General features: G+C 56.7%; 1 protein-coding gene across 2 annotated transcripts; it reads left to right on the forward strand.

The window, feature by feature from the left end:
- Nucleotides 1-5,458: 5,458 nt before the first annotated feature.
- Nucleotides 5,459-22,350, forward strand: UNC13D (unc-13 homolog D). Of its 2 annotated transcripts, XM_026090392.1 has the most exons (32): nt 5,459-5,622; nt 7,981-8,013; nt 8,314-8,421; nt 8,874-8,933; nt 9,333-9,399; nt 9,490-9,667; nt 10,168-10,212; nt 10,726-10,794; nt 11,025-11,094; nt 11,467-11,571; nt 11,913-12,005; nt 12,351-12,454; nt 13,122-13,239; nt 13,928-14,052; nt 14,409-14,499; nt 14,829-14,885; nt 15,295-15,392; nt 15,763-15,814; nt 16,183-16,313; nt 16,857-16,977; nt 17,666-17,809; nt 18,012-18,110; nt 18,400-18,606; nt 18,970-19,038; nt 19,441-19,520; nt 19,851-19,956; nt 20,053-20,124; nt 20,288-20,371; nt 20,726-20,846; nt 21,537-21,660; nt 21,949-22,154; nt 22,244-22,350. In XM_026090392.1, exons 1-32 carry the CDS (start codon nt 5,566-5,568, stop codon nt 22,348-22,350), a joined length of 3,201 nt encoding a protein of 1,066 aa, XP_025946177.1. In that variant the 5' UTR covers nt 5,459-5,565. The 2 variants fall into 2 exon arrangements, with proteins under 2 accessions (XP_025946177.1, XP_025946178.1); XM_026090393.1 differs by lacking the exons at nt 20,726-20,846; nt 21,537-21,660; nt 21,949-22,154; nt 22,244-22,350 and adding exons at nt 11,682-11,738; nt 20,597-20,715.
- Nucleotides 22,351-22,354: the final 4 nt, after the last annotated feature.

Here is a 22,354-nt window from a genome sequence, read left to right on the forward strand (position 1 = left end):
CACAGATCAGCTCCAATTATGTGTTTTGACTTGTCTGCCCGGGATCTGCAGGGAGGGAAATCAGCACTGCAGTTTGCTCCTTTCTTCCAAGGTTTCCGATCTAGGTGGGGTTCAGAGCCTGATTCTTCAGAGAAGCTTTAACATGCATGTGGGGGAGAGGTGGCAGTAGGAAAAACCATGGAGGAACTGTTTTGGTGTTGAAGCTGGTCAATAATTTTGCATATGTGCTCCAGCACTCCAGAACAGGCAGAAGGGCACTTAACGCACATCACACCAGCATGCCTAGTCTGGTACCGAGATGTCAGCCCAAAGCTTTGCTGTGTTCGCAAGCATCTTCCCTGGTCTCTCTTAGGCTCGTGCATTTACTATAGGTCCTGCTAGTCCGAACTCAGCGCCACGAAACAGCAGATGAAACGGCTTCTAAATCTGCATGTCCCTTTCTTGTCCCTGCAGCGAGAACAGCTGCTACCCTGGGCTCCGCTGGCACAGTGAGGGGATGATAAATTGCGTGGTTGACACTGAATTCATCTCACTGAGAAGGGGAGGTGGAAAAAATATTTGCTACCTACATGTAGCACATGACAGTAATGGAGAAAATGCTTTAAAGCTGTCATGGAGTGCTGCAAGCCAAATGAATAGCATCCAGGTTAATACATGAAGTTCATGACCTCCTAAAGGAAGAGATAACCGGAAGCCCATGAAATCTGCATAGATTCTGCTGCAATATTTGATGGTCAAAGAAGAACGCTAGAGGCAGGGCATGAATCAAACACCTCTTTGCTAACTCTCATGCCTTCTGCATTAGATCTTGCTCAGCCCCAGTGCTTCCATAGGGTTAAATCCTTCACAGAGCCCTGAGGACTTTGTGATGTGCCCTGTGCTGGACTTACTGGAAGAGCTTGATTTCTGGTACGCAGGCTATTCTGTACTATTGGCTCCTTCTACTGGACCTGGCCTTGGCATCAGGTCCTGCGCAGAAGTGTTGGGTGCTGGTGCCCAGTTCTCTAATACATCCCTTTTGCAATCACTGGGAGCCAGCCAAGTGCAGGCTGCTACCCAGAGAGGTTTGGTCTCTCCACCTGCCTTGTGTAGCTGTGCAGGGTGCCCAAGACTCAGCTTTTTAGCTGGGACGGTTTTCAGCCAGCTCAGCCCTGGGGTCTGGCTCGCGTGCCGGTATCAGGGAGAGGGCAGGAACGCGGGGCTGGGGAGGGCAGGACGCTCAGTTCACTCTCCTTTGGAAAACCATCCAGTTTGGTTTCTCTAGGGAGCTGGAGCAGCTTTAAACACCAGCAGGCAGAGCTTAGCGTCGCAGCAGCGTTTCCCCAGTGGTGCTGGGGACGGCGAGGCCTGGTCTGTGCCTGGCGGGATAAAGCACCCCACGGTGCCTGGGTGCTGATGTCTCACAGGAAGCACGGCCAGAGTCATCCTCACATGCACCGTCTGTGGAGCAGGGATGTCTTGGTTCAAACCCGTGTTCCTGCCTGGGCTTCCCAGAGGAAATGCAGATTGCACAAATGCAGCTTCGCTGCCCCGTGTGGACAGCTGAAAGTCCCCTTTGCACTTCCCAGAAAGACAGGGTTTGCCTTCACATCCTGCTAAAATGTTCCTCTTGCTGCAAAACGTACGTGTGGGTTTGGGGGGCGGTGTTCCCCCCACCCTAGGTACCACCGCTTTTCCCTAGGGCAGCACTCTCCCTTTGGAAGAAAAGGAGTGGGTTAGGCAGGACAGAAATAGCCTAAGTGCTGCACAGTAGAGAAGGAAAGCAAAGAACCAGCATCGATCCGGGGTATGAAATTACTGGTCCCAGAACAAATTGCATCTGTGGGTCCCTGGGGGTTCAGCCGGCGGTCGGATCGCCCCGGCGCAGGCAGCCCCGGTGGGGCTCAGCGGTGCCCGGGGAGGGGGCGAGGGAGCGTCTCTGCTCTCATTTTGAAACTGCCTTCCGCCACGGTGCTCGGCTCTCCTCTGCGTCGGGTTTTTGCGAGATGGCTTGCCAAACTGCGGCAGGCACAGCCTGGTTTTGCATAGTCATTTGACCTGGCGTTTAAAAGGAGAAGTGAGGGAGGGACATGTTGAAATCAATTTTTTGACTATTTGCCTGTTTCCAGCCCAGAGATCAAGATAAGGGCGAGGGCTGGCTGCAGCACTGGGATTATCAAGTTGAGAGGTAGGAACATAAACTGCTGTTCATGCTTATAGAGGGTCCTTTTGCACCCGGTTTTCCTTTAAAAGGAAGATAACCTTTAAAAAGTGCAATAATGCTTGTTCTTTGGTGATCTGTTTTCTCTGGAGACCCAATGGCAGCAAGTACAACCCCACGCATGAGTTAATTGAGGAMTTAATTATACTGGAGGCAGCCCATAACTGTGTAGGATTTTGGCCTGCAGGGTTATAGCTTTATATCCTATAAGGAAAAGCGTTCTCCTTTAGGATGAGATGTTTTTAAAGGGAATGGAGGGGTTCACTGTGTATTGTGCATAGATATGGTATGTGCCACTGGCTAGTGATTTGGGGACTGAGATTGATGTTGCTGGGAGGGAGGTCTATTTTGGTGAATGATGTCCACTCCCCTTAGAAAAATAAGTCCCTTTGCAGGGCTACACATCATTTTTCTTGAATATTTTTGGCTGGTGTGTTAGGATGTTTCCTTGCTGTTCTTGCTGTCCTCTGGAAGTCTCCTGACTTGGGATTTCTGAGGTGTTTTGCAAGGTCCCTGCTAATTGTCTGTGGTTTGGGGCATGGGGTTTATTGGGATTATTTTCTCTAGCCAGAAATCTGGGCTACTTTTGGCAGCTACTTTTAGGGCTTCTCTTGCTCATTTCCAGGATAAGGAGTGATTCTGGGTTCAAATAGATTTAGATACGTGATCTTGGTGATTTTTGCCACTGGTATTTTGGGGAGCAAGCGAGGGGGAAAGAGGATATTTGCTTCTGTTGAAAAGTGATCACCAAATGACTCTCCCTTAGCACACACACACGGAGGCCCAAAACTCCAYATGAGCCCTGCACAGAGACTTCAGGTAAGATGCAAACTGCCCTGTGACAGGGAGGGGATCTGAAATACTTGTGTCCACCCTGCAGAGCTATGACTAAGTGTTTCCAGACAGCATTGCAAAGCCAACCCCTAGAGATGTAGTTACCAGTTTGGAAACTTTGGGGGAAAGCATTTTTAACAGCACCTCACACATCGAAGCTGATCTTTTCCTCTCTAAAGTGTGCAAAGCCACAGCACAGCATCTGGCTTTTGGCTGGAGAATGACTGTCTGATGTTTAGCAATACTTCTCTCGTTGATACTGATTTTATTTCTTCAGCATTTCAAGGAAAAGGGAGGTGGATATGAGGATTAACTAAACTCCTACCAATCGTTCTGTCTGCATTGGTTGAGGTAAGAGACGTTTCTTTGAATCCTGTTACTATTTTGGTGGGGAGAAGCAGCGAAAGCTGTGAGCAGCTCGAGGGGGGGTTAGCATGTTGTGTCTGCCTTCTGCCTTTATCAGTGTGGTTGCTCTTTGCTATGCCAGATTTTGCTTTTGCAATCACAGCTAAAAGCAAAGRTGAAAGCAATTTTTTTGCACTTAACACCTCTGCTTTCCTACGATGACATTTTGCAGCAGAGTACAGCACTGCTGTCCCAGATCAATAAGCAGCATTTGCGAGCATCAAAGTCAAGGGAGGTAGAGTAGGAATCCACTCATCTGACATGTCTCAGTCCACCCGCAAGGGGGGAGACACCTTTAAACCCTTTGCCTAAGGTAAAGCACACGCTTAGCTGAAAAGGGCCTCGAGCGCCTCTGCCAGCGCTGGGGCCGGGCACCGTCACGGGGCGCAAGGAGGGGAGGCAACTCCGCAGCCGAACCGGGAGAGGAAGTGATGCTAAAGCAGAGTCCGYGGGGCTCACGCGCCGCTGCTCGGGGACAGCAGTTACAAAAGAGCTTCCTCGCGGCACTTCCACCAGGGCTGGGGCGCAGGGAGCTCGGCGGCGGCTGGGCGCCTCCGTGGGCCGAAGGCGTGGGGAAGCGGGAGCGGAGGCTGGCAGGGATGCACCCTGTCAGCTGTCCTGGGACCCAAAGGCATCGCCCTCCTCAACGGAGGGCAGAAATTTTACACGCGGGTTTTCCCAAACCTCAGGGATCGGCCTATTGCTGAAACAAATTGTTTTGAGGATGAAAAGGGCCGGCTGCCTCCCTCCCTCCTGCAGGGATACTGCTGCCCAGATCCGCCTGCAACTCTTTGCAGCCTTGACCGAGTCAGCGTGCCGTGAGGGTGCCTCAACACCACGGGCATCGTCTCTTCGCAGTGCCGCGTGCGATGGCTAAGGGGGCAGACGTAGCTGGGCAGTTTCACCGGTTGTGGTTTCCTGTTTGGATTAAGCAGAAATCCCTGATAGGTTACGCAGCACCGCTAAACCCGCCGCCGGGCCTCTGCTCCCCGTGTTGCCATCGGCCGTCGCAGCCCGGGCTCACGGCACATCCGAAGCGTCTGTGGCTTCAAGGAGCGTTTGGGGGCCAGAGGCACCAGGGGACGGAAAGCCAAGCACCCCTCGATGGGGGGTCCCTGCCCCRGCCGTGGTCACGGCCCCACTGCAGAGCACCTGGGCGCTCGGCGGCCCCAGGGATGACCTGCAGATCTCTCGCRCAGGCTCCAGCGCTCCTTCACCCGCGGTCTGTGGGTTTATCCTCTTAGCAGCAAACGCCCTCTTAGCTCGACAGCACTGCTAAACCCAASCTGAGGCTGCTCCTAGCTGTGCGAGGAAGCACATTAAACATGTGGGAGCAAAACGTCTCAGCCCGTCCCTTGGTGATCTCCTGGGCTGCTGCTTCTCTCCGATCCAGGCCTGCATCTTTTCCCTCCTTTGGACGCTAGCRCAGGCGGTTCGATAGGGATCTCCGAGGGGAGGGCATTGCTGACAGCTTTCGATAGGCAACTGCCTGGCAAGTTGCAATCAGATAAACTGTTTACGAGAATGAAAGCTGACATTAAATGCAAGCTTTTAACTCAGTTTCCTGCTGCTTTTTTGTCTCGGTAGCATGCTCTGCCCGGCCAGCTGGTTCGGGAAAAAGAGCCACGGGCCCCTTCGCAGGGTCGGCGGCTGTGACTGCCTCCTGCGGGCTCCCTGCCGCCTGCGGGGCGTGAGGGATCCCGGGTCCCACCAGCCGCGTTGCGCCTGCCCGTCCTCTCCGCCRCCCCCTTTTCCAGCTGGGTTTTGCTTCTGTCATTTCAGGACTCGTTTTGTGCATTCGCTCCCACCCGCTCGCTTGCAAATTATCACGTGGATTGGATGCAAAACCTTCCTTTTCCCCCATCCTGTCTGCGCCTCGAGGTCTCTGCGGAGCTGTCGGGGCAGGATGCGGTGCCGCGGGCTCGCCGCGGATGCCTGCGCCGGGCCGGGGCGCCTGCGCGCCCGTGTTTCTCTAGAAGGAGGCTCACGCACGCTTCCGTTTGTTAAAATGGCCGGGCTGCGATAAGGGCTGYGGTTTCCTCTGAGCATGTGAACGCGGGGAAGGGGAGGTAGCGGCAGCGCCAGCGGCAGCAGCTCCGCCGCCCCGGGCTGAGCTTTGCCCCGACATGGATGCCGCTGGCGAGGCCCCCGTGGGGACCGGCCCCGGGGAGGAGAGCCCCGAGGTACGTGGCCCCCCATCCCGCTTCACCTCCCTGCTCAGCCGTGGGGCGACGCGCGTCCCCCGGCGGATCCGGCCCCTGCAGTGCCAGAGCGTGACGGTCCCCGGGGAGGGCTGGGGCTGGCGGTGGTGGCTGTGCCCGGAGCATCGCCGGGACCCGGTGCTGAGGATGAGCAAGCTAAGGTTGAGCAACRGGGCCGAGCATGCATCCGGGCTGCTGCCCCCCGCGCGGGCTCGGGGACGCGTGGGTGGGGGAAGCGACGGGGACTGGACTGGTGCAACCATGTGAAAGCACTCGAGGTTTGCGTGCCGCGTCAGCACAGCCCTGCACTGCATGTCTGCTGCAGCCGGGCCCTTGGAGCTCGGCTAACACTTCCCAGTGCCTTCCGGTCCCTCCGGACTCCTTGCCGTTAGCCCAAAGAGCCAAAACAACCCAACGCCTTCCGCTGCAATGCTCCTGGATTTCTGCTAGCATCCTGGCCCGTGGATCAKCAGCAGCAAATGCATCCTGGTGGCTCAGCTCAGCTTTATCCTGAGCAGTCCCGTGCCCATATGGGCAAGCAAAACRCGGCTCCCAGAGCAGCGTTCCCAAATGGCAGAAGGCCACAGCGCTGCCTTGCCCTCTCTGAATCAAAAGCAATTTCTCCTCCTCCTTTTTCACGCTTCCTGCTGCTAGGCAAGGAGCACACGCTTGCRTCTTGCTGATAAGTGACTGCATGAGGGCAATGAAGGTCGTCTGCTCTCCCGCTCTGTGCTCGCAGCCCTGCTACGCGGGCGCTGCTGCTCGCTCAACGGCCAGGAGGATTCGGCCCCCGCAGTGGTCTGGGGAAGGAGCCARGAAAAAAACAAAGTCCCGGCAGCGGGAAGGCAGGCCGTCCCTGGCAGCAGCTGTGCATGCTGGAGGGGAGCACGCCCGGGCTGTCCTGCTTGTGGTGGACCCCCTTCTACATGAGCAGTCCCAGCGCTGGCCCTGGCTGTGGCCAGCGCTTTGCTCATCATTAAAAAGAGAAAAGGCCCTGGCATGTTGGAGAGCAGCAGTGCGCAAGGGTTAAATTTGCTGTGGGTGGAAGAGCTGAATTTAGTCCAGATGGCCAGGGGATTATGCCAGCCCTAGATTTGCTATTAGCAAATGCTAATGTCCCGGCTCTTTTTTTTTTTTTTTTTTTTGGCATTAGGAGGATCCTAGGGTCATTTCGGGACCTGAGCTGTCCCTCAGGTAGGGGCCCGTCACCTCCTGCTCCAGCCCGTGGCTGAGCAAGGGCCGTGCTGGGCATCCACCACAGAAAGCTCCAAACTCATTTCAAAATTTCCAAGCTGAGGGTTTTATTTTGAGTCATGTTGTGCTCCTGAGGCTCGATTGCCGTGGGCCACAGCAGCTTTCATGCGCGCTTTGGTCCCCAACTCCCTCTGCCCGGCTCGCGGCGGCAGCAGGAACATGTTGCTCAGCGGCCCCGGCCACCGTTACGCCAGCGAGCGCCGGGGGGAGGAAATAGCTCAGCACACGTGAGGCCTGGCTGAGAGCGCTGACTTTGTCAGGAGAAAGGGTAATTTTTGGCCACAGGCGGCTTGGTGTGTTTACCAGAGACATGGGGAGATGTGACGTGATGCGAGACGGGTGCAATGTGGAGTTTGCATCGCGGAAACAGCGAGGCTGCGCGTGGCGGCGGGACCCAGAGCCCGGCCGCGGCTCGGCACACAGAGGTTTTGGTTTCACCTAGTTTGCCTGCCTTTTGGAAATCAAATGTTATTGCTGGGCCTCCTCCTAGTCGGGAACGGACCTTCATATCAACCAGGAGCAATTCATTGTCATAGCAACGYTGGCCTTTCTTTCTGATAGGGCTCTAGAGGTTGCGTATCCTTATCGCCCTTTGACGCCTCCTCGCCCATAACGGCGTYGACAACCTCGCGGCTCGCCCGCCCTGCGCGCGCTGGGGAAACTGCCCCGCGGCGCCGCTCCGCCGCCTGGCCCCGCTCGGCCCCACGGGCTCGGGGTGCTGCTCGGCGTGCTGAGGGCTCGTGCCAGCGGCCGGTGAGGCRCAACGCACCATCCAGCCTGCATCAGGTCTGACCCAACGTGCCATCCAGCCTCTTCGCCAGCGCCTTCCCCAAAACGCCAGCAGCCGGTGGCCTCTTCTGCCCRCCGAGGGGGTAACGGGGAGGACGTGGTTTGGGGCTTCGTGCTGCCCAACGTGTCCGCAGGATTTTAGGGCGTCCTTCAGGGACTGTGCACCCTGAAGGGCTGCAGGTGGTGGCACCCCGTCCTGCTGCCCTCTTCTGCCCGGCCAGCAGCGTCCTCTGGAGACAGCCTCTGCCACGCCAGCAGACCCAAACATCTAATTTCTGGTTTTCTTGTTTCTCCTAGATGGATCTGTCCCACCGGTTCTCCAAGCGAGAGGTATGAGTGTGGCCTGCTTTTCTTTGGGTAAAAAGGCTGCCAGCCTCCAGGGCTGAGCCCGTGGCCCTCGCGGGAGGAGAGTGGGAGGAGAGCTGCTGGTTGGCAGTGTGGCTCAGCACCCAGGGACCCAAAGAAGCTCCCCAAGGACACCTCTGTTGGGAGCCGGAGCAAATGAGCCCTATCTGGTTGCTCCTGAGCAACTCCCCACTGGCGTGACCCCCATCGCATGGAAACGTCCCCCCCGTGCAGCCCAGCGCTGGGAGAGGGGCCATGGGTGACCGTGGCCCCCTCTCACTGCAGCTCACCCTGCTCTACGAGGAGGTCCTCTACACCATCCTGTACCGCCTGGGCAAGCCCGAGCACAACCATGTGGGTGATGCCGAGGAGCTCTATGCCTACGTGCAAAAGGTCAGTGCCCACGTGCCAGCCGGAGCAAGAGCATCGCTACAGCCCCTCGAAACCCGCCCTCTCRTTCCCCTTGTCCCTTCCACGTGTCTACCCTCATGGCAAAAGAGACCGGAGAGCATGCAGAGGGAAGGGACCAAAAGGCCACCTTAAAAGATGTAGCAGCAATGTCTATTCGGAGGCCAAAGGGGCAGCTTGCGCCTGGGAAAGGCAGCCTTTTAGGAAGAAATATTTATCTTCATCTCAAAATGGTTGGAAGCAGTCTTTCCTTTAAGAGCTTTCAGCTGTTGCCTAGCCTTTCTCCCGAGCTGTTTGCTCCTCTTTTCTCCCACCGAGTACTCCAGCTGGCTCCCAYGGAGCAGGCGCCTCACTTCCCAGCACTGGGAAGTCCCTGGCTCCGCTCCAGCCACCATTAGCCAGGCAACATCCATTATCAGGCTTAATTTTTGTAACAGGCTTTCGGCATGGATCCGGAGGAGCACAGCGTCATCATGCAGCAGGTCAAGGAACTGGAGGTAGGAAGAAGAATGTGGCCTCCCAGCAGCACACAACCTAGGGCTGGCCCTGCTCCGTGGGGTGTCCCCACAGGGCCTCCTGGCCTGTGCACTGGGGCTTTGGGGTAGGGCAGCTCAGCAGCTGCTCCTCACCGTGGCACTTGCCCAGGAGCTATTTGCTGGCCTGGCCCTGCTGTGACAGCTGGCAGCCAACGGCATGGTCCCACTCCAACCCTGTCTTCCCTCGCAGGGTCGGTGGCAGCCCCACACGCTCTCGCTGCCCTGCTGAGCCCCGTGGCTGCTTTCTGCCCCTGCAAGCTTTGCCTTCAGGCCTGATGTGCATCCAGCCTGCTGGGTGAAGAGATCTTCTCCCTTCCCCCCCCCACCGCTCCAAAATTACACAATTTTTCTTTCTTCCAGAGCCCAATTTTTTGTCTGAAAGCAACCGTGAAGGAAGCCAAAGGGATTTTGGGTAAAGATGTCAGCGGTGAGTGGAGATACGTGGGTGTCTTGGGCAGAAAAAGGACAGCTGCTGCTTGCTGTCGCAACGGGGTCTTTCACTTCTCTGCCGTTGCAGGGTTCAGTGACCCATACTGCCTGCTGGGAATCGAGTCCAAGAGCCAGGAACTAGCTCATCTGGAGAACAAGAAACGGCAAAAGGCTGTGGTCAAAGACCTCATCCCCGAAGACCAGATCCATCGCACCCAAGTCATAAACCAGACCCTCAGTCCGGTGTGGGATGAGACATTTATCCTGTAATCCGCCTTCCTGTCATCCCCTCTTTGCTGGTGGCCTCCGCCTTGCTTAGCAAGGGATTTTTCCAAGGGATCTCACTTTGGGGTGGCAGTGGGGTGCTGGGAGGGCTGGAGGGTTGCAGTGTTGTGCTTTAAGGCTTAGATGGTCACTAAAGAGATGCCARCCTCAGGGCTAAATTAACCTTCTGCTGCAGGTGGGATTTTGAACTCTGCTAGGTCAATGCCTGCTGGTTCTGACTGTATTTCAGGTCTGACCCAATTAACAGATCCATGGGGCAGAAAAACGAGAGCATGGCATGGAGAGGTGGCAAAAATCCCTCCTTTGGGATTCTCCCATGACTTGCCCAGGCCATGTCGGGTGGCGTGAGGGTCTCCATCTCCCCAGGGCCCTGGTGACAGCCACCTGCCTTTAATCTTTAGCTGTCCTGGCTGCTTGCTGCCCATCTCTCYGACCCCAGAGACTGCTGTTTGAGTAACAGTTTCCCGCTTGCGTGTTGCAGGGAGTTTGAAGACGTGGAAACCGCCAGCTTCCACCTGGACATGTGGTGAGCAGCAGCATCCTTCTACCTGGGCTGACAGCCCCCAACCCACATGCCAGACCTGAGAAAGGCCCTGCCTCCTTGCAGGGTTCTGGGAGGGTCACTGAGGCATTCTTTGAACCTGCACCCTTTAAAAAGCCCTAGAAACTGGCTTGGGACCTGGTTCCCCATTGCTTTCTGCTGCAAGCAGTCACCAAGAGCAGAGTGAAATGCAGAACGTGCCCACTGTGGAGTGGAAAGAGCCCAGATTGCTTCTGTATGGGCAGGGTTTATTACTCAAGATGAAAAGCAACTGAGGATTGAATCCTGATTTTATTACTAGGCAAGAGTGGCTCTTGGAAACAAGCAGTGTGCTTGGAGGTTTTGGATGGAAGATGGTTTGGAGGAGTGGTCTCAGCCCCAACACGTTCATGCCAGCACCTTCCCTTCTGCACTGTCATTTTGGCTGCCTGAAATGTTTTGCAGTAGCCTGAATTTCCTCTTTTCTTTTCCCATGGATTTTCCTGTCCACCCTTGCAGGGACTCGGATGTCGTGGAGTCTGTGCGGCACAAGCTGGGGGAGCTGACGGACCTCCACGGCCTCAAAAGGTGGGTGCTGCCGCAGCCCAGCAGTGCTGTACAGATGGCACTTCCAGGTGCAGAGAAGCGAGGGTTTAGAAACTGCCTATTTGCCTCCTTAATTTTACAAGTTGCTTTTGGAGCAGTGGTAGAAATCATGAATGTGGCCAGCAGGAGGTGAAGGGGTGGTTGTTCCCACAAAGTCATAGACATGAGGAAGAGAAAGGAAACCTTTTCACCTCCTAATTTGTGCCTTACAGGATCTTTAAGGATGCTCGAAAAGACAAAGGTCAGGACGATTTCCTGGGGAATGTGGTCCTTCGCCTGAAGGTGAGAGCGGAGCAGGGCGCTGCTCACATGTTCGACATAATCTCTCCTCCRAGAGATTCCACAGACATTAATTAAGCCTCAGGGGGTCTGGGGAGGATCATAATCCTCCAGCGACACAGGGCTAACTCAGGCTCAGCGCTCTAATCAGCAGCAGAGCTACACAGAGATGCCAGGTCTTCCAACTTGGTGGTGGGTGCTCTGACTAGCCAAACACCCTTTCTCAGGGGTTATGGTTTTTTACAATTACGTATAAGAGTTATCAAACAGAGCATCTTCCTACCCTATTAATGCACTGGGACCTGTTCTCTGAAAGGGGATCCTTCATTTGGGAAGGCTGCCCCAGGATTTTACACCTTGTCTCTGTGGGTGCAGGACCTGCACTGCTGGGACGATCAGTGGCACCTGCTGGAGCCCCGGACAGAAACATACCCCAACCGGGGACAATGTCACCTGCAGTTCCTGCTCACACACAAGAAGGTAGGAGGGAACAGGGGAATGAAGTCCATTATCACTGGCATGGCAGAATGGAGCATCTCCTTCTGTCCGTCCCCTGGTCCCCATCTCAGGATCCCGGGTCCACGTTCCAGGCACCACAAGGATCTCACTCACTGGATACCGCCTTGGCCCTGCCACTGAGTACAGAGGCACGTAGCGCCAATGCACTGAACACTAGTGCGGGCACCTCCACCACAGATCTGCTCTTCAGGCGTACCTGCACCCTTGATTACTGCTTTGGCTTCAGACAAGGGCTCTCTGGCCCTACGCTTATTGGGTTCTTGTCACTTTCGGACTTCATCCCGGGTGCTGTCTCTTTTCAGAGGACCACCATGAGCAGCAGGACACAGCCGAGCTACACTGTCCATCGTCACCTCCTACAGCAGCTGGTGTCCTATGAAATCCTGCAGCATCAGGTACTGAGAAGGCCAATGGGCAAGAGGAGGAGATGGTGGAGAAGCAGTGGAAATAGAGGTTTAATTCCCCGCTCTTTAGCAGGTGGGCTGGGGTGAGGGCTTCCTTCAGAGCCCGTTGAGTTTGACATCCTGCTGTGGGCACCACAAAGTGATAGGCTGCTTCCTGGGGAGGCAGGTCACGGTGCACAGCCCATGGAGGTCTGTGGTGTCTGGCTGTGCCCAACAGCCCTTTACAGCAGCCATTCCTGCAGTGGCCCTGCAAACACTCCCAGTTGCTGTGTCTGTCCCCTGCTCCTCGCTTGTTCCAGGGCACATCACCCTCACTTCGCATCCTCTTTCCTGCAGGCTGGCAGCACTGCCTGGGACGGGGAGCTGAGCAAACACGCCATCACCGTGTTATACCTGCACGCCACACAGAAGGATCTGTCTGACTTCCACCAGGTCATGGCGTGAGTACTCTTGCATCCCAGGGAACCGTGCCAGTGAGCAATGACGCAGCAGTAAGGGGGGGGGGTTCATGGGTCCTGGCACCTTTGCCTTGATGCTCTTTGACCTTGGACAAGTCCTCAGTTTCCCACTTGAAAGACTGCCCTAATAATGTCTCCTTGTGTCTCAAGGGCATTGTGGACCTCCTTGGCAGTCAGTGGTGTGCTTTGAGATCCCCCAACAAGACTGTCAGTGCTGGACATGGCCAGGTCAGCTGGCCATGGCCGTTTCTCCAGCATCGCTCAGCTTTTTCCTCCTTTCCCTCATGCGTGGCTCACTCCTGCCTCGTGCCTCTCTGCAAGCAGATTTGCCCACACTGCACACCTCCCAGGCCCAGTCTGTCCTGTGAAGTTTAGATTAGCATTACTGGTATTAAACCCAGGGCCGTGAGCAGCAGCAGGAGACCTTGTTCCTGCCCCCGCAATCACAGCCATAGCCGCGGGCAGGGGAGCGTGGATGTGGGTAAGGGAGCCCCATTCCGGTGTCTGTAATTATTCCCCCCATCTCTCGTGATTGCTGTGTTACCAAACTGAGCTCTGGAAGTGGGGCTTACGCATGCGGGAGCAGCCGGACCAGGAGGGGTCCACCCAGTGCCTCAGTATTCACCCCAGCCTCTCCCCGGCACCCCAGGCAGTGGCTGGCTTACAGCAAGCTCTACCAGAGCCTCGAGTTCAACAGCAGCTGCCTGCTCCACCAGATCACCAGCATCGAGTACCAGTGGGTACAGGAGCGCTTGAGGCCGGAGCAGGTGAGAGGAGACACCAGACAGGGCAGAGCTTGGGGCAGCCCAGGGGAAATGTGTCCCAAGCACCAGAGCCAGGTGCCTCTCCTCCCAGCTCCTCTTGGGGTGAATGCCAATTGTCACCAACGTGGCCAAGTTGGTGCAGTTTTCCTCCCTGTGCTCCAGAAAGGGCAGGAGATAGTGGGGTACAGGGATGCCCTGGGAGCCTGGAGACCCCAGTGGTGGGCCAGGGTGGCTGGGAGGTATTTCTGGGCAGGAACCAGCAATGGGGTCCACAGACAATGCACAGGTCAGGCAGCCCCTTCTGCCCAAAATTGATCCCTCTCTGTGTGGAGAGGCCCTCAACCTTTGCATTGACACACCCCACCCCTCCAGCATGTGAGCATCACATCAAGTCGACCACAACCCCTCCCCGAAATTAAACATGACCCAATTCTTTCTCTCCAATCCCTGCCCAGTTTCCCAGGGCATCCCAGCACCCTGCTGTGACTCTGAATTTTTCCTGTATAGCAGTGAGGTTTAAGCAGAAAGCTCAATTCAGCCCCCTTCAGGGAGAAGTTACCTAGGACATCAAGAGGGCATCCCAGAGCAGTCTAGAAATGAGGTTGAGACAGGCTCCCTCCACCTCAGTGCCATGTGCCTTCTGGCATCTCTAGCCAGGGACAGCAGCATGCGTTTCCTTCCTTCTCCCCAGAAAGCAGAGCTGGCCGAGTCCTTCCAGTCCTTGCTGACCTACGGGATCTCTCTCATCCGGAGGTACCGCATCATTTTCCCCCTCTCTGTCCCAAGGTCCACAGACAGGCTCCAGTCCTTACTCAGGTGAGTCAACTGCGGCATTTGTCAGCCAGTGTCAGCTGCGCTTGGGGTCATGGTGCTGAGCCTACCGAGATGGACAAACTTGTAATCCTTCCACCTCCTGCCACCTGTCCTTGGGGGGAAGGAGGGTGTTGAAGCTTGAGCAAAAACCYGCGAGAGCCCTTTCTGCCCCCTTCCAGGCTGCTGGCCCCATAACTGCTGTGCAACATGTCCATCCCTCCATCTGTGGTCTAGCTCCTAGTCCTGGGCTCCCCATGGGGGATTTTCTCAAGAGGAGAAGGTCTGTTTGGGCAAGGTCCCCAGGGTGGTTGTTTTTGAAGGATTTGTGCTGGGTTTCACTGGTGGTTCTCACCTTGCAGAGTCCTGGTCCAGATGTGCAAAATGAAAGCCTTCCGAGAGCTGTGCACACTCAGCCTTGACCTCCCCGAAATGGTCTCTGAGGCTCTCAAGGTACCAGGAGCAAGAGGGTCTCTCTCATCCCAGCCCCAGGGAGCTGGGACTCTGCGTCTCTCCCCTCCCATCCTTCCCCTCTCCAATGCCCATACCTCAGCCTTTCCTCCTCCAAAGGCTGCCAACCACATGGACTACCATTAGGGGAAAAATACCAGCTCCTCTTCCTCTTCAGCTCAGCTTGGAAAGTGCCACATACTGGGTCCAGGCCCCACAGTTCCCACCAGGCCACGCTGGTCCCTACCCATACCTGGAGGACAGGGAGAGCAAATGGGGTGACAGAGCTGCCTTTGCTCCTCCGCCTTCACACCAGGTCTCCTCTCTTGCAGTCAGGAACTACAGAGTGGTTTCACATGAAGAAGCAGCACCTCAAGCCCATGATGAAGGTCAGGTCCCATTTCTGCCTTTCTGAGATTACAAGAAGCAATTTGCTGGGCTTGGGGTGGCAGGCCCGAGGGATGGGAAGATGGGGATGAGACAAGACTTTTGCAGTTTTCTGATACGGTCTAGGCATTTGGGTTTCCAGCCTGAAACACCATGAGCTGTGTTACCTGCACATGCTGAGGTACATTGAAGCTTAAGACCTTGGTGCGATACTCAGGAGAACAGGAGCTGGTCCCCAGCCCAGCTACACAAGCATGGGGCAACAGTGGATGTTACTGACAACTTCCTGGTGGTCCTAAAGCAGATCTAATGATAGACCGCTACCTCACAAGCAAAAAAAACCAACTGAATGGAGCCCAGGTCATCTCAAAACCACTGCGTATCCAAAATAAGCTCTTCCTTCCTTTGCAGAGCATGGAGGAGAATGGCAAAGCCCTAGCCAAACTCCTTGTGGAGGTGATAGGAGATCTCCAACAGTGTAACAAAATCTGGAATAAATTCTTCATCAGGTAGGTTTTGGAGGTAGATCTCTCCTTGTCCACCTTCCATGGGGCCAAGAGCCACAGAACACTTTGACACCTCATTCTTCATCTCAGGCTCCACAATTAATGCCTGTAAAAGGGAATCTGCAGGAATAAACCCAAGCTGTGAGACCCAGGAGACAGGAAATCTCCTCTTGGGGGTCTCAGGAAGGAACAGATATTAACTACTGACTTCCTCATCTTCCAGTGGTCCCTCTTAGAAGACCTCTTAGAGCTATGACACCATTACTGTGCTGTTTTCGCTCTTACACCAAGGACATGGGCTGGGCAGGGATTGCTGGGCTGGGTTTGCTGCCTAGGTCTGGCAGACTCCTGACTCCCTGTTTCTCTCTTGCAGCACCTTGAAACTGAATGTCTTCTCTATTGCCTACCTGGAACTGGAGAGCCTGGTGAGCAAGTCTGGGCTGCTCTGTAATCATGGGACTAAAAATTAAAGCCAGGCTGAGACTTTTAGCCCTCCCTCAGGCTTGGCTTCCTGCAACTGACTGTTGCAAGTCTGTAAAGTGAGCAAGCCAGGGAAATTCTCAGAGTCTTTACCTGCAGGCCCATTAAGTGACTATAATCTGTTCTGTCCCTCTGTTTGCTTGACCCACTGAATTTCCTGAAATGCCAGCCAAAAGGAAGGGGAGTCCCTGGAGCTGACCCTCACCTCATGGCTCCTGAGATTCCCAGAATAGTCCAAGGCTTACTGGTCTGACTCTCGCTAACACCTCTCCCGCCATGAGATGCCCACCTTTTCCCCTTTCATCATTGCTAGGTTGCAGAGCACGTACAGGAGCAGCTGAGTGAGATCGACAGCAGCATGTCCAAGCCCACGGCTGAGAGCCTTTTCCAGCTTTACATGAGCCTGCAGGAGCTCTATCGGATGAAGGACTTCCTCCCAAACAGGTACCGACCCATTCGGGCTGAGCCCTGATCAGCACGGGAGAGAGAGGAAATGCTTGAGGGTGGGAATGAGCTGACTGTTTGGCTCTCCTGGAGGCAGGATGCTCTTTGGACTGGACCAGCCTGTTAAGGCTGATCTCCACATGGATTTAATTCAGAGGAGCTCCAGGCCCTTCGCATTCACCTCTGTCTGGATTAATTTTGGAGTGTCACTAATTACATACAAGGCAAAGAGACCAGGCTGTTGGATGTCTTGCTTTTGCTGCAAGCATCTTCAGAAGGGTTTCAGGCTTCTCTCTGAGCAGGTTTGACAGAGACCTCAGCTTCCAGACAAGCAGAGGCAGAGTCTTCTCCTTAGCATGGTGCTCATGGGGCTCTTTTTACGGGTTTATGTCCCCAGGAACTGTTGCTGGGAGGGACTGTGCTGAGGGTTCACCGGAGGCTACCTCCTCCTTGGGGCAGGGTCTCGCATCTAAGAGAAAGCAGGGTTTGTAGCCCCATGCTGTTGTGCAATTAGAGAAGCCAGGCTGGTGCCTTCGTCCACAGGGACAGGCCCTTGGCTCTCAGTGACTTCCACCAGTGGTTCAAAGAAGCTGTGCCCCAGTGGCTGCAGAAAGCCTACACAATTGCCCTGGAGAGGACGCAGAGAGCTGTCCAGATGGACCAGGTAACATGGGGAGGAGAACGCCTCCTTTGAGCCTCCTCAAAGGGACTCACCATCTCCCTCCACACACTCCCATCCAGCCTTCCTGGAGTCTTTTGCTCCCTGGCTATTTATGGTCCTCACCTCCCTCTTTGGCCTTTGCTAGCTCAAGCCTTGCAGCCTTGAGACCACCAGAGCAGCTGCCTCTTGCAGCCCAGGAGCAGACTGACTCCTGTCCCAAGTGCATAACGAAGGACTTGCTCAGCCCATGTGTTCCCGGGGCACCAGGGTCCCTGTGCCCCTTCCCTCACTGCTCTCTGGCAGCCTGTGCAGAGCAAGTGGATGAGCCTGCACTTAGTGCAATGCTGCAAATGCCACCATCGCTTTTGACCTTTGGAAAGAGAGGAGACGGGAATGCAGCCACAGGGCTGGAGGCTCCTCACTCTGCTCTTCGGTGCAGTTTGACCATGTTGAGTCGAAATATGGGAGGGCAACCAGAGCAGGGATCTTGGACTGCTCCAGCCTGCCCTCTGTGCGCTACTTCTCCATCCTTGTCTTCTCTGCTCCCCAAAGTGGCCAGGTGATGACCATGGAGACAGCATATAGGAAGGATCAGAGCCAGGGAGATCTTAAAATAAAGGTTTAGCTCTTCTGTCCGAAATGGCTTCTTCCCTGATGAACTAAGCCACATTTGCTCTCTTCGCCCACCCAGCTGATGCCCTTTGGGGAGCACAACAAGCACAGCACATCTACCGTCGACCTGTCCACCTGCTATGCCCAGATCGTGAAGACCTGGCAGCAGCTGAACTGGCCAGACCCAGAGGAAGCCTTCATGATCATGGTGAAGCTCGTGGAGGTTTGTACACCTGGATCCTGTCAGCAGAAATCGTGCTTACAGGCACCACTGGCATGAGTTTCTCTCTTGCTCTTGGAGACAGGTCCTGGTGAAGGGGACCAGYGTCCTGCCCTGCTGGGACAAGCCAGTGCTGGTCCCCTGGCTCCACAGTGATGTCTTTGCTGCCCGTTCTCCTGCTCAATCCCACTGCTTTACTCTCCAGGACATGTGCAAAATTGCCATGATGTACTGCCGGCTGGTCAAGACGAGGGCCGAAGAGCTGTCACTGCGTGAGCAGAACGAGGGCGATGCAGCCAACAGGGTTGGTATCAGGGCAGGGCCCAGGGCTCGGGGGTGGCAGGGCTGGGCAGAGAAGAAGATGAACTGCAGAGCACCCAGCCAGGAGACCCACTGTCCCAGGTCTGGCTTTCATGGAGTTGAGTGGGCATGGAGCAAGGTCTGCCACAGTTTCCATTCATATCTGTAATCCTGGAAAATCAGGAGGGAAATCACATGAGCAGAGAGAATGGGATGAGCGTTGATGGAGCCGGCAGGGGATGCACAGGGGGGGCTTGTGCTGGGACACTCTGTAGCAGACCCTTCTCCCTCAGCTCTGCATCGTGGTGAACAACATCAAGCAGCTGCGGCTGCTGATCCTGAAGCTGCCATCACAGCTGGACTGGGCCCACCTGGAGCAGCGCACAGGGGCCGTCATCAACCCGGAGCAGATCCAGCACACACTGCACAACCAGCTAGACAGCACCATCTCCTGCCTTGATCACGAGATCAGGGATGTGGTGCAAGCCCTGGCTGTGAAGGTAACCTCCTGCCACTGTCCCCCTGCCCCTCACCTGGTCCAAAGCAGGGAGGTTTAATCCAAGGTATCCTGGAGCCCACAGAGCCCAGAGCATCTTCTTCCTGCTGGGATGGGGCAGGGGTCCTATGGGATGGAGCCAAGATGGGTAGATGTAAGGGAAGATTGGGGAGGAAAACAAATCCTTAGTGCAGGACTCATCCTACAAGGAGGCTCAAGGAAGGATTTGGGCTTGGGAAAGAGGAGGCAGGACGTGTGCTGGGGTTTTTGCAGGGAGACAATGCCCTGGGTGACCACTGGACCAGGCACATGCTGTTGCAGGACGAAGGCAAAACCCAAGTGTCTCAGTGTGTTTCCTCTCTGGCAGCTGGAAGGGGGCATTGCCAGACACATCCAGGAGCTCTCAGCCTCCCACGACACCCAGGAGCCCGAGGATGTAAGTACGTGGCCCATCCTGGCCCTGCTCTTTTTGCAGCTCGCCCATGGCCCTGGGGCTGCCTGAACACCATGCCAAGGGGCTGCAGGCAGTCACAAATAATACTTGCCTGCTTGGTGGAGGCACCTGGCACCCTTTGCTGCCTCCCCCTGCCCCACAGCCCATTTCTGGGGTCCAGGGGACACACACCATGGGGTCCAGACCCCCAGATGCTTTGTCAGACACCCGTACCAGCAACTAGGATTAGACCCGAGTGCAGCCTGCCTGTGCCCTCGCTGCAGGAGCCCATCCCTGCCCTGCCAGCTCCTGCCAGCTGGCAGCTCTCTGCCCCTCTCCCAGTTAAGCCTTGCCAGATACAGCCCAGCTGGTGCCCTCCCTGACACACCGTTCCTCTTGCTGCAGTCCATCATGCCACTGATGAAGTTCCTGGAGTCAGAGCTGCAGTATCTCAATGAACATCTGGTCCAGGAGAACTTTAAAAGGTGATGGGGGGGTGGCTGGAGGCACGCCGTGGCAGGGGCCAGCAGCGCCACAGCACCCTGTCCACCGCAGGGAGAGAAGAGCTGGCTCTGCCTGAGCAAGTGGGGCTGGCAAGCCACCTTCCCCGGCCAGAGCATCCCGTGGGGCTCGGGGACATCCTCGCCTTGGGGCTGGCAGCTTAGCCCAGCAGGATGAGCCTGTTTCCTCCAGCTGTGCAAGCAGCTCTGGATTTTCCTTGGGGCATTGCTAAGCCCCTCACCCCCTGGCTGAGGACCAAGTCCCCCGTAATCCCCTACCCTATGCTAACAGCCCTTCTTCCTCACCCGGCGCAGCCTCCTCGGCCTCCTCTGGCATCACACCTTGGACGTGCTGTCGGCGGCTGCCCAGCAGCAGGTCCCCTCGGCTCAGCGCTACAAGAAGCTGCACTGCGCCCTGAAGGTATCAGGAAGGGTGGCTGCCYGGGAGCCCTGGCGTGTGGGGCAGGGCTGGCTGGGATGTACTTCGGGTACCAACTAACAATGTCCTTCTCCCCAGAGCCTGGAGCTCTGCTTTTATGCCGAGGGCTGTGGTCTGCCACTGGAGACCCTCCACACCGCAGCCTTCCTGGTAAGGCCCTGCGGAGGGGTGGCAGGCAGGAGGCTCCAACTGCCTCCATGTCTGCTGGGACTCTGGGATGGCCTTGGTCATGCTGGGGACAGGAGCAAGACAGCTCCCTGGCTGCGAGCCTGTCTGCGTGCTTGACCATCATGCCTCATCCTCCTCCTCCCAGTCGCTGGAGACCCACCTGGCCCTCTGCTCCGCCACCAGCCGCAAACTCATCCAGAAATACTTCAGCAACAGGATCCAGCAGCAGGTCAGAGCTGCCCCCAAGCCCTTCCCTTCTCTCTGCCCCAGCCGGGCCCCCTTCCTCGCACACACGAGGCTGCACGACACAACCCTGCTAGTTGAACCACCAGGTTTCCCCATCGCTATGGACTCCCCCAGCTCCAGGGGCTCTTGGGAACGGTTTCTCCCCGGTGGCGGGCAGGTTTAGGGGGGTTTAGCCAGCCAGCTGATGGGGGGAAAATTGCTCCCTCAGGCCAGAGGATCCCTCTTGCCTCCCAATGCCCGATAACGTCAGCTCAGCCTCTGCCAGACCCAGGGCATCCCCTCTCTGAGCGTGCAAGAGCCGAAACACAGCGCCCTTATTTTGTGCTGCCTCACTCAGCTGGACACCAGCTCGGAGAAGTACGGGGCCGTGACGATTAAAGTGCTCTACCGCCCTTCGGAGCAGAAGCTCCGCGTGGAGGTCCTCAACGCCGTCAACCTCATCCCCCTGGACTCCAACGGTGAGTGAGCGCCGGCTGGGGAAACCCTTCACTGCCTGGGCACCACTTGGAGTGATGAGGGCTTGTCCACTTGCTCTTGCACCCAACAAGTCTGATTTAGGGGAGAAAAGGGGTTATTTTACCGGTCTGGGGTTGCTGGTGATCCCCCATGATCTGCCAGGCAGGACACAGGCGGCACAGGGCACGCTGCCCACTCTGCCCACATCTCACCACCTTCAGTTCACAGTAATCCTGCCTGCGGCTGCGGCAAGAGCCTGCAACCAGGGCAGCTGGCAATTCCTGCCACACAAACCCCATCTCACACAAGAAAGATGGGGGGTCAAGGGACCATCTCAGGGGGCAGCTGTCATTCAGTGAGGTCTCCAGGAGAGGTCACTGCTATTTCAGTGCCTACAGCTGCTCCACGGCCGTGGCTGCTGGGCCATGTGTGGGCTGGCTTGGGGCTGCTTCAGCAATGTCCCGTGGGCTGCAAGGTGGTGGTGACAGTGGTCTGGGGTCCGTTTAATGGAAGCAAATTCCCCAAAAGTCAGGATCTGGCTAAGACTTGTGGCAGCATATCTAAGGCAGATGATGCTCCTGCCCTACCTGGGCAGGGGTCTGGGCCCCTCAGATGCTCCTGGGAAAGGCCATGCAGTGGTCCCTGGGGTGACACCGGGTGATACGAGGGGGCTCATGGTTGCACCCCTCCAGGCTCGAGCGACCCCTTCGTCCAGCTCACGCTGGAGCCGCGGCACGAGTTCCCCGAGGTGGTGGCCAGGACCACGCAGTGCAAGAAGAACGAGCTTCACCCTCTCTTCGACGAAGCCTTCGACTTGTACGTAGGGGCTGGTGCTGGCCGTCAACCTCCCCGCCCACCACCACCTCCAACCTTCTCCACCCTCCTGGTGGGAACACATGCCCGCAGTGGAGGCTGGTGTCCAGACACCCGGATGCCTGGGCCCTGCACATGGCGATGGGGCCATGCTGCATTGCRGTGCTTTGAGCTGGTTGAGGTCAGCGTGCGGCATCTGGGGAAACCCTGTCCCCATCCCTGCGGGAAGGTGGAAAGGGACTTTGGGGTCCCAGGGGGTGGGAAGTGACGGCCCCGTCCTCGCCGCTACAGCTTGATCCCCCCCGAGAAATGCCGGCAGGACGGGGCCTGCCTGCTGCTGACCGTCTTTGACTACGACACGCTGGGCACCAACGACCTGGAGGGAGAGGCCTTCTTCCCCCTGAGCCGCGTGCCAGGGCTCAACGCCGACGAGGACCAGCTCGACGGGGGCCGGGTGCCCCAGACGCGCCTCCCGCTCACCCACCCCAAGCCTGCCGGTAGGTGGAGGGGAGGGATGGCGGGGGGCGGTGCGGGGCCGGAGTGGGGGGCCACCGGCAGCCCCCAGCCTCGCCGCCCTCTCCCGCAGGCGACGAGATCCTCCGGCTGCTGGAGTCGCGCAAGGGGGACAAGGAGGCGCAGGCCTTCGTCAAGCTCCGCAAGCAGCGAGCCAAGCAGTCCAAGGAGGCGGCCTGAGCCC

This window comes from Apteryx rowi, unplaced genomic scaffold (genome assembly GCF_003343035.1).
Source record: "Apteryx rowi isolate R43461 unplaced genomic scaffold, aptRow1 scaffold_86, whole genome shotgun sequence".
NCBI classification, from domain to species: domain Eukaryota; kingdom Metazoa; phylum Chordata; class Aves; order Apterygiformes; family Apterygidae; genus Apteryx; species Apteryx rowi.